This window comes from Terrapene carolina, unplaced genomic scaffold (genome assembly GCF_002925995.2).
Source record: "Terrapene carolina triunguis isolate 2854851 unplaced genomic scaffold, T_m_triunguis-2.0 Scaffold96, whole genome shotgun sequence".
NCBI lineage: Eukaryota > Metazoa > Chordata > Testudines > Emydidae > Terrapene > Terrapene triunguis.
Window position 1 is genome coordinate 56,731,557 of NW_020664447.1, and position 12,051 is coordinate 56,743,607.

General features: G+C 39.4%; 1 protein-coding gene across 2 annotated transcripts in view; it reads right to left on the reverse strand.

Moving 5' to 3' along the window:
* RALGAPA1 (Ral GTPase activating protein catalytic alpha subunit 1) overlaps positions 1 to 12,051 on the reverse strand; it is a 240,762-nt gene that overhangs the window by 67,807 nt on the left and 160,904 nt on the right. For both annotated transcript variants that reach the window (XM_024195992.3, XM_026651454.2), the window contains exons 29-32: positions 11,907 to 12,017; positions 11,391 to 11,459; positions 6,611 to 6,742; positions 5,607 to 5,790 (exon numbers count right to left, since the gene is read on the reverse strand). In XM_024195992.3, the coding sequence (XP_024051760.2) occupies positions 5,607 to 5,790; positions 6,611 to 6,742; positions 11,391 to 11,459; positions 11,907 to 12,017 (496 nt within the window). The remainder of the gene's footprint in view (positions 1 to 5,606; positions 5,791 to 6,610; positions 6,743 to 11,390; positions 11,460 to 11,906; positions 12,018 to 12,051) is intronic.

Genomic DNA, 12,051 nt, shown 5'->3' on the forward strand with positions numbered 1-12,051 from the left:
ACAGAGTCCTGTGGCACCTTCTAGACTAACAGACGTATTGGAGCATAAGCTTTCGTGGGTGAATACCCACTTCATCAGGCGCACATTCACGAAGTGGGTATTCACCCACGAAAGCTTATGCTCCAATACGTCTGTTAGTCTAGAAGGTGCCACAGGACACTCTGTTGCTCTGATAAGTGATTAATCCTTTTAGAACATAAGCACCAAATTATATAAACTGAGAGATGAGAAACCACCTTAATGAATACACTCCTGTTCCTTCTCTCCCTTACATTCAGTTTCTCTTTCCCTTGACTTAGACAATTCTACTCCGTTTTTCTTTCCTTCAGTCTGCCCACTTCATTGATCTACATAGGAACATTGGACATATGACCAGAAAGGACCTCCTGAGTCATCAAGTCTAGTCCTTTGCTATCACACGCAACTTCATCATGTAATTCCATCATAAACTTCTGAAGCTCCATCTTAAAACTCTTCTGATGGTTCCTACTTCTAATTTCCAGCCTAAATTTATTTATGTCCAGTTTATACCTATTTGTTCTTGTGCCAACATTTTCCTTTTGCTTAAATAGCGCTTTTCCCTCCTTGGTGTTTACACCCCTAATGTCTTTAAATTGAGCAGTCATATCCCCTTTCAACTTTTGTTTTGCTAGGCTAAGCAAGCCAAGTTCTTTTAGTCTCCTCTTGTAAGATAAGCTTTCTTCATTCCCCATATCATCCTAGTAGCCCTTTTCTACACATGTTCCAGGTTGAATTCACTTTCTTGAACATGCGTGACTGGAATTTTTCACGGCCAAATAAGATTGGTGGCTCTTGACTGTGATCTACTAATACCCCCAAGTCTTTCTCCTCTCTTGTTTCCAACTGATGAGCCCCCAGATCTGCCTTTGTGGTTTACACTGCCGCTCTCACTGTTGTTAATACCAGTGGAATTGCACCAGTTCTACAGCAACTGTGGGAGAATTTGATAAAAATAGTGAAGACAAAATCCAAATTTAACACTCACCATTCTTTCTGGTAGAAAAGACTGGACATGATTCGCAGGAACAGAGGACGTGCCAAATCAAGAACTAGGAATATCAGATCTGGCAAGCCAATTTCATGTGCCCAGAAAAGGGAAGTAGTACAGGAGGGATTAACTGCATTGTAGATGGGACACAGCTTTCATTTCTATAGTCACCACCCAAAATCTGATCCTCATGAAAAACCTGTTGAATCTTTTCATGTAGTTTACTAGTGCAGAAAGGACTCCGGACTTCTTTAGAATGAGAAAATACTGAAAGTAAACACCTCTTGCTAATATGAATGAACTGTATGTGTTCTATTGCTCCCATTTCCAGAAGGGAGGCAATTTCCTACCTCAAACTCACAAGAAAAGGCCCCTTAAAGCAATATGGAGGAGGATGCAGCACAATGGTCTTGTGAAGAGAAAAGGTGGTGTAGTGGGTAAAGCACTGGACTGGGATTTAGAAGTTCTAGTCCCAGCTCTCCTACAGACTTCCTGTTTGAGTCATGCCCTTCATTTCAAAAGGGAGCTGGACTGAGCCATAAATCTCTCTGTGCCTCATCTGTAAAATGGGAATATTTCCCAACCTCGCAAGGTTTCTGTAAGGATAAATTCATTAATGTTGGTGAGATGCTGAGAGAAGTACCATAGAAAAAAACTTAAATATAAATATTAAATAATTGAAAAATAATAATGTCAGGCTATAGCCCTTCTCTATTATATCAAGGAATGAGACGTATGAAGTGATACTATGTTATGCTGGGGAAAACTAAATCTATTATCCCCAACAGTCTTTATAAAGGAGACCCACACAGAAGTTCTGATTGGTTCTCTCTAGGATCCCTTCTTAGAAGAAGTAGCAGAGACTAAATTATTTTGAGATCACTGAATGAAATTAATAATACTTACATTTAAGATAGTAATGTTGTTATTAAAGAAACCTGTCCTCCACTGAAGCTGAAAGGATGACTGTTGATGCTCTCCTGAATATTGTGAATGACCCCAAGAACAGTAAAGTGGTTGGATGCCCTGATATTGTTTTCTTCAGTCTCCTTGTTTAGCATCAGTCTACCGTTAAATAAACTAGGAACCTTAAAGCACAAATCCAGTATCTTGCCCTCTCTTTCATGAATGGACCAAAGTATGTAACCATGAGAATCTCCAGAGCATTATCACAACTACTATTGTCTGAGTTACAGTGTCAACCTAAAATGCCACATTAAGGGTATGTCATGTCAAGGGAACACCTTTTTGTTTGGTAGTTTGTCAGGAGAAGATTACACTGGCTATTTTTTCCAGACTCTGAGATTCCTTCTTTTATGGGAAGGCTGATGGTCTTTCACCAATGATCTAACAGGGGCTGCAGAATCTGAGACAATGCATGGAATGGAGGATTCCTTGTCCTCTTTATGATGCTTGGATCAGCAGGTGGCCGTGTGGGCTTATCACTATTGCAGTGGTGCAGCTGAGTGGGAAAATAATGACCAAGTGTCTCTCCTACTCCCTTTGAACCTCCGGGGCAGATAAAGACACAAGCTAGCTGTACACAGTCTAAAGAAATATCCTTTCCCTAGGCATGCTAAGCACAAGTTGTTCTGGTCTAACTGCATCCTGTTAGAAGTGAATTAAGTGCTTTCTTTCCTCCCACCCCCAGAAAAGATACACGTGTCACCTTCAACTATACTAGCAGATGGTGGCAAGACTTTAAGGGGAACAAGTTCTATTATTTTATTATTTTAAATAAAACTAAGAACTGAACAAAAAGTTGAGGAAACCTGTTAATTTTAGAACCTAAAATCTACATGTAAAGTTATCTACAGCAGGTTGAATATTTGTTGAGAGGAATATGAAGAAGAAAATAAAAAAAAAATCCAGAACAGTGTAACAGCTGAACACCTTTTAATAATTTTGACCCTGGAGTACAGTGGCTCTCAGCCTCATGTCCCAAGCACCAGCCTGTAAGAAGGTCTGAGGTCCAAGGGACACAGTACACAGGTCCCAAAAGTGGGGATCTGTGGATGCAATTTTGTAAGAGAAAATGATTTTACCTGCAGCTGTGGAAGAAGTTCCCCCTTTAAAGGTTTTATACAATTGTCTGATTTTGCCAGCTAGCGACACTGCAATAGCTATGTAATATTTAGTACGGGATTTTTTTTTGTCTCAGCATAAATACATATTGCTTTCACACACTTGTTACAGGAAACAATCCTGCAACAACAGTTGAAAGATCAGGACTAGGTAAACTAACAGATATTTTTCCATTTTTAACATTTAGAGTTCTACGAACACTTGACCCTGGGAAAATAAAGAAATGTATTTAACATTGCAAGCTTTGCTAATACAGGAAAAGCCTTCCTACTATTTTTTTTATATAGATTTGTATCTTGTAATTTCAGTGGTATTTAAACAAAACTCTAATATAGATTTTCATTTAATTTCAGAACTGTTCCTTGTAAAAGTCAGCTATACTATCACTCTGCCACAAACACATGGAAGGGAGGACATGGACACAGATTAGCAAATTCTATATACCTCCCTAATCCCAGACTCATGAATGAGCTTTCGTCCTAAGTACAGTTTGGCACACTCTCTCCTTGTCCTTGTACATTTTCCCCACTAATACGCCTGCCCCTTCTACCTATCTATGCCCCCAACGGGTTTGTATGAAAGTACCTGTGCACTGCTAAGCCTATGTCTAGTGAGAGGAGTGCTGTGTGGTTTGGCTTCATGGTAGTTCAAATAGTGTGCTTCTGCTCCAAATGCAGCCAATCAGCATGCTCCTTTGCTGCTGAGATGCACTACTTGGCCCCCGATTTGATCTGGCTTGTGACTACTCTAATCCATCAACTTTGCTTCTATCACACCTACCACAATGCAAGCAAGAGAATATGCTGTGGGATGGGTAAAACAGTGCTTGGTACTGTTCCCTGGGTTATGGCACAGGCAAGAAGTGCCAGGGCGGCAATTAAATCTATGTTATGGTTTGTCAATTACATTTGGTAATCTAGCCTACTCAGATTTACAAAGCCTTGAAACTTTAAAAAAAAAACATATAAGGTTACCATATCTCATCTAAGGAGACATAAGGAACACGTGGAATTACCTTTATTTAGAAATTTAACAAGAAATCATAAAAGAACCAATCATGTGAGGAAATGCAAAATGAAGAAATCGATGCTAAGGCTTTGTGCAACTGGCATTCATTTAAAAAAAATCTATTCAGGGTTGTCTTTTCAGATTGTCAGATTAAACAAGCCACACAGCGTTTGCTGCAAACCCATAATTACAGATTATTATAGCATACAAAAGATGCAAGGTATAAAAAGCTGCTGCAATTCACTACACTGTAATAGAACATGCAGTGGAAGTTAATTCTGGCAAATGCTTTAAATATTAGCTTTACATAATACGTATAGGTGAAACTGTAATTAGGACAGAATGAATCCTTCAAAGCTGCTTTCATTCTGACCCTGCAGATGATTACTTTTCGCTAATAAGACCACTGCCATTTGACAAAAAGCCAAATACAGTACCTTGCTTCATTCTTCAGTAAATTTAATAATTACAGTTCCTCCTGCCAATAGTTCTCAAATCAGACTTGTTCAATCCAATACTGAGCTTATTAGGGGACAGCTCTATGTTTAGAATTCTTTGGCCAAAAAAGTACTTGAGGATGATGAAGCATGCCTTAGACAAGGGCACAATGATTAGCCATTTTCCCCACATAAAAAAACAGCACGTAGTCACTACAGACCACAAAATCACCTGCTGTTAGCACACAGCTGCTACAAAAAGGTTCTGCATTTATCTGGCTCTTAATACCTTTAAGGAAGCCTAAAGGGAACAACTTAATATGGAGGGAGAATAGCACTACATAGAGTATTTGGTATCAATATTAAACTCATCTTTTTCAATTTTCTTTCCATTGAGGCCACTTGATAGATACATTTTACAAGAAATGTGTCACTACTTTAAATCTTAGTTTCTCGTGTCTGCTGTCTTTATTTCAGAAGAAAGTGTTCTTAATTCCTGACTCTGATGAGGTTTGAAGTAGAGGACATAAAATTGTATTCTAGTAATTAACTTCATTTTTTTTTTTACAAATGTGTAAAATAGGCATAGAATGAATTATGATAGGTTTCAATAATCCATTTTTAAATATAGAAAACTTTCAACAGTCTTTCAAATTCTGTCATGTCAGTTTAGTGATATTATAAAATTACATTTGGAAGATCATAAAAAACAAAATTATAAAAAAAGAGCAAAATTAAGACTTAAGTGCACTCATTTACCTAAAACAAAATGAAAGTAAAACATTTACACATCACATTGCAATATTTTGCACTTTTTATACACATGAGCAGAAGGATCCATAAAAGATTGATTTCTACGTTGTAAAAGATCTATTTATTTTAGTTATCTGAGTTGTAATTGTTCAAAATTACACTGTTTCATTCTATATTGATGAACACTATGTATTGTCTAAAATGACATTAAATATAATTTAAAATTCATTATGTAGATACACACTTCAGTATTGGAAACCAAGAGCCTGTCTATTCTCTTTTAAATAAGAGTTCATCCAGACAATTTGACATACCTTCTGTGACTGGCTGGAGCTTAGAAGATCGCTCTGAGTCAGGGGAATGTAGTGGTTCTGGTTCTTTCAGGCTTTCTAAATGCATAAAAGGATCATAATCCACAGATGCCAGATCAGAAAGGCTTAAAGGGAAATAGTTTGGGTTGCTGAAACACTGAGCTCCATAGACACATCCATGCAGAACCTAGAACAAGACCAGGATTTCAAAACAGATTACTAACTTTACTTCATTTTCTGATTAAATTTGTTAAAAACAGAAAACCTACCACCAAACAATGAAACCCACTAAACAGGGTAAAACAAAACGTGGGATAGTTTTAAACATTGTATGTTCATGGATCTGACCTCCTGTCTGCAAGTGATATATTAAAGGAGGATTAGTAAAAACAGCAGCATGTGTAAAAGGGATATGTAATAAAAATACAGTAAATATATAACTTAGTGGTTTATTATAAGTAACCTCTACCTCTAGATTTCCTATTCTCTATGTATCTACATTTCAAATGTAAGATTTTTGAGGGGTAAAGTCTGTCTTTGTTTTGCACTTAATGGCACTGACCATATGTTTGCACTAAGCAAATTAAAGGTTAAAATAATTCAATCTGTAAGGGTTACATTCCAATCTACATACATTGTCTTGTTTGTAGGGTTGACCTTCACCACTGCCCCTGAACTGTAAACTCTTTAGGGTAGTGTTCTATTATTTGTTTGGCACTAACCTTCTCTTGGACCAACATTATTTATAGCACTATATGAATGATTAAACTTCTTTAGATCAAACCATCACAAAATGAGGCAAAACTAACTGCTTAGGATACATCCCAAGACTAAGTAGTTCTGGGTAAAATGCATAAGTTTACAGGCAGAAGAAGCCTATAGTACAGTCACAGAATTTGAGTCAAACAGAACAGAAAGGTTCTGTCTTCATTCCCCATAACTGACATCACCTCCAGCTTTACAAGTTTTCATTAAAAACAAAACAAAACAATGTAAAGCACAAGTACCTTATATACACAATTAAGAACAGATTGTTCGGTCTTATTTTCAGCTCCTGTGGTGTGAAGAGGTTGCAGTAAGGTCTTTAAAGGCAAGGCCATTATCCAGTCCAATAAACAGAGAAGTAAAGAAACCACCAACTGTAACAACAGTATTTTTAGTTACAATTCACTTAAAATAGCAGCCTGCTGCTTTACATTTCCTACTGTATTTTGTTTTCCTGCTTTAGTTTCTCTTCCTAATTTAACCATACAGGTAATCAACCTTAGACAATACCGCCACATTAAAGTTACTTAGAAGCTACTGCATGCCTAAACTTCATATTGTAGGTGAAAGCTCTAGCTGCTGAGACCCCAATTTATATTCTGTCCAAGGACTATCAATATGAACAGCTTTTCATTATCATCATCATCATCATCGTGATAGGCGGATGAATAGCTGTGCCTGCGCTGATAAATTTCCATGATTTTGCAAAGTTCATTTAAAAACAAATTCTTTTAAAATAATAGATCAACAACATGTAAGTGGGGTGGTGGAATGGTCGCACTTGAGCCTCATTGTAAAGAGAATAAACGATCATGCAAGAGTAAACTATCTGAATTGCCTTTACTACTTTATAAATATTGTTATTCTTCCTTCATAATCTGCTACTATAACTATACAGCACCATATATTCATTGAAGGATATCCAAATGCTTTCCTATGTCAACAACTATTTCACTCTATAATACACCCATCTTCCTCTAGTAGCTATTTTTACATTGTCCATTACACAACAAACACGCCAAGGTTTCAAACACAGATCAGACTACTAGTTCAATAATAATGGTAAACTCATGTCAAACACTATCTAAAAACACAATTAAACTTATTTATAGTTTAAAAACCTAAGCAAGTGGCCACAGTGAAATAAATAAAACAACTGAGTTCAAATAAACAGCAACAAAATTCTTCAAAATACTTTAAATATGTTAATAAATATATTTATCAATGTGACAATAAAGAAAACCCCTAATGTGATTTCTGAAACTATATTTTATTATAAAACATATAAGCATAATACCCATTTCACAGCAATAATCTCAACTTTGCCCGATAGTGACATCATGCAATAAACACATGATGATTAAGGGATTTTAGTATTTATAGTCCCAGATTTAGATGACAGAACATAACTTGAGAAGAAATCTCCTTAAATAGAGGAACCACCTGCCAGTGTAAACTTGGTGGAGGTGGAGCTCTGCTGTGCCCTACGCCAGCTGCTGCGAAGCCCCAGCATAAGGATGCTATTATTAGCATAAGGGGAGGGAGATGGCATCTCATGTGTGTTTTCATAGAATCATAGAATATCAGGGTTGGAAGGGACCTCAGGAGGTCATCTAGTCCAACCCCCTGCTCAAAGCAGGACCAATCCCCAACTAAATCATCCCAGCCAAGGCTTTGTCAAGCCTGACCTTAAAAACCTCTAAGGAAGGAGATTCCACCACCTCCCTAGGTAACCCATTCCAGTGCTTCACCACCCGCCTAGTGAAAAAGTTTTTCCTAATATCCAACCTAAACCTCCCCCACTGCAACTTGAGACCATTACTCCTTGTTCTGTCATCTGGTACCACTGAGAACAGTCTAGATCCATCTTCTTTGGAACCCCCTTTCAGGTAGTTGAAAGCAGCTATCAAATCCCCCCTCATTCTTCTCTTCTGCAGACTAAACAATCCCAGTTCCCTCAGCCTCTCATAAGTCATGTGCTCCAGCCCCCTAATCATTTTTGTTGCCCTCCGCTGGCCTCTTTCTAATTTTTCCACATCCTTCTTGTAGTGTGGGGCCCAAAACTGGACACAGTACTCCAGATGAGGCCTCACCAATGTCAAATAGAGGGGAACGATCACGTCCCTCGATCTGCTGGCAATGCCCCTACTGATACAGTCCAAAACGCCGTTAGCCTTCTTGGCAACAAGGGCACACTGTTGACTCATATCCAGCTTCTCGTCCACTGTAATCCCTAGGTCCTTTTCTGCAGAATTGCTTCCTAGCTATTCGGTCCCTAGTCTGTAACAGTGAATGGGATTCTTCCGTCCTAAGTGCAGAACTCTGCACTTGTCCTTGTTGAACCTCATCAGGTTTCTTTTGGCCCAATCCTCTAAATTGTCTAGGTCCCTCTGTATCCCATCCCTACCCTCCAGCGTATCTACCACTCCTCCCAGTTTAGTGTCATCTGCAAACTTGCTGAGAGTGCAGTCCATGCCATCCTCCAGATCATTAATGAAGATATTGAACAAAACCGGCCCCAGGACCGACCCTTGGGGCACTCCGCTTGAAACCGGCTGCCAACTAGACATGGAGCCATTGATCACTACCCGTTGAGCCTGACGATCTAGCCAGCTTTCTATCCACCTTATAGTCCATTGATCCAGCCCATACTTCTTTAACTTGCTGGCAAGAATACTGTGGGAGACAGTATCAAAAGCTTTGCTAAAGTCAAGGAATAACACATCCACTGCTTTCCCCTTATTCACAGACCCAGTTATCTCCTCATAGAAGGCAATTAGGTTAGTCAGGCATGATTTGCCCTTGCTGAATCCATGCTGACTGTTCCTGATCACTTTCCTCTCCTCTAAGTGCTTCAGAATTGATTCCTTGAGGACCTGCTCCATGATTTTTCCAGGAATTGAGGTGAGGCTGACTGGCCTGTAGCTCCCTGGATCCTCCTCCTTCCCTTTTTTAAAGATGGGCACTACATTAGCCTTTTTCCAGTCATCCGGGACCTCCCCTGATCGCCATGGGTGTGAAATGTGAGAAGAGGAAGGAGTAGGTGTGGTGGAGCAGAGCAACTCTATGATCTTCCACTGCTGAGAGGCCTGATGGAGCTTATGACAGTGGCAGAAGTTAAAGTAGGTCCCCTACTGCTCTGCTTTCCACCAGGGCGGGGTGACCAAGAACAAGAGAGCCACAATCAGCCACTTACTGCCCTGAGTTGAGATGCCCTTTTCAAAAATGGCCATTGCCTTTCATTGTTCCCAATAGAAGTGGAGCCAAACTGCCCTTAGGGGATGGTAATCCACTATTATCAGGAGGCAGAAAGGAGCACTGAGGAGCAGCTGAATGAAAGCAGAGGTCATTTTTGTTAAGGGCCTCAGGCCTCTATGGCCGCAGGCCCACTCAGAACAAGAGGAGATGACAATCATTTTGAAAGAAGGCAATCTTCAGAGAATTAATGAAGAATTATGTGCTACTCCTTCTAAACAATGCACTTTAAATTATTCCTGGTAACAATACAAAATGATAATTAATCCTAAAGTGGTCTTCAAATGTAGTCTATGCACAAGATTTCAATTCACTAATTATATAGGAAGTTTGAAAAGTCTGCAATACTCTGGTATTAGGATCTTTAGGGACAAGAAGAAAAGGTCTGACATAGGGTGCTAAGTTTATTAATGGAGCAGTTTTAAAATTAATTTTAACGCTAATAGCTTTACAGTAACTCCTCGCTTAACGTTGTAGTTATGTTCCTGAAAAATGCATCTTTAAGCAAAATGATGTTAAGCTAATCCAATTTCCCCATAAGATTTAATGTAAATGGGGGGGGGGGGGGGGGGGGGGGGGGAGGGCTTTTAGGTTCCAGGGAATTTTTTTTCCACCAGACAGAAGACTATTTTTTTTATTTATATATACATACACACACATATATACACACACACACACACATACACATACACACACACACACACACACACACACACACACACACACACACTATAAGTTTTAAACAAACAATTTAATACTATACACAGCAATGATAATTGTGAAGGTTGGTTGAGGTGGTGAAGTCAGGGTGGAAGACGGTGGGATATTTCCCAGGGAGGCCTTACTGCTAAATGATGAACTGGAACAGCTGAGCCCTCAAGGGTTAACACATTGTTGTTAATGTAGCCTCACACTCTACAAGGCAGCACAAATGGAGGGAGGGGAGAAAGCATGGCAGACAGACACACACACACACACCGTGTGTGTGTGAGAGAGAGAGAGAGAGAGAGGCGCATTGCCCCTTTATGTATGCTGAGCCCGCTCTAAGTACATTGCCTTTTTAAGTAGATCAGCAAGTTGAGATAGCAGCTGCTGCCAGCTGCTCCATCCCGAGCCTTGTCTTGTCCCCCCACTGCTCTATGGAGATGGGGTAAGCGGGGGGGGCAGAAGCAGGGGGGAGGGGGACACCCTGACATTAGCCCCCCATCCTCCCCCCCCCCCCCACAGCAAGCAGGAGGCTCCCGGGAGCAGCTCCAAGGCAGAGGGCAGGAGCAGCACATGGCAGTGGGGGGAGGGACAGCTGAACTGCCGGCAATTGATAGCCTGCTGGGCAGGGAACTTAGGGGAGTGGGGAGCTGATAGCGGGGCTGCTGGTCCACCCTGGTTCCAAGCTCCCATCAGCTAGCTCCAACGGGCTGCTCTTTCTGTGGACAAAGCAGGCAGCTGCCAAACAATGTTATAAGGGAGCATTGCGCAACTTTAAACGATCACGATCCCTAACTGGTCAGCAATGTAACAACGAAACAACGTTAAATCGGGATGACTTTAAGTGAGGAGTTACTGTACTTGTAAATTCTGAGAAAACTCATTCTATTCTCAAAGAATAAATGCTGTAATTTCGGGGAGAATATACTATATTTTACATACAAAGAGTCTGAATCCCAGCCTTAAGGCAAAAGTCAACCATAATCATAGAGCCATGACTGGCAGTTCCATAGTTATATAACAGTAGCATATAAAAAAAAAGCATGATTAATGTCTAATTACCCTTTTGTCCTGTTCATAAGAAGAAGCTTCTGTATTGGGTAGAAGATGCGTAATAGTTGCTATCAGGATCTGTGGACAATAAATAAATAGTTTTCTTTAAAAGTTACAGTTCTTTTAAACTTAAATATGTCATCAGGCAAATGTGATACAATACCATACCTACGGCTAAATTCTCCTAAAATTACGACAAACTGTAGCATCCAGTTAGATTGTTGTTTGTAAAACAATTTTTATTGAACTTCAAAAAGACACTATCTAATGAACTCTAGGGACTAAGTTATATCTGCCTCATGCAGGTGTGCAAGGAGGCAATAGAGGCTACAGAGGCCTTCCTCCACCTACCTAGTACATCCATGCAGGCGGCAAACTTAATTTGACTAAAAGCACACTTTATACTTAACATCTATAAAAACAGTCACATCACAATTTTAAGTTAGTTACTTCAATTTCAATTATATGGTTTCCTAAAATCCCTAGAAAACTGCAAATTGTTTAAAATATTTTGTAATTACTTACCTGAATAATTTTTAAAGGTGAATCAGCTTGGTATATTTGAAGCCTATATACATAATGAATCAGCATGTTAAGCATATTGCAGGCAACATGTGCAACTGTTTTATTTGGAAACTGTAAAAAAGAGAAATGAGTGGTAATTATTACT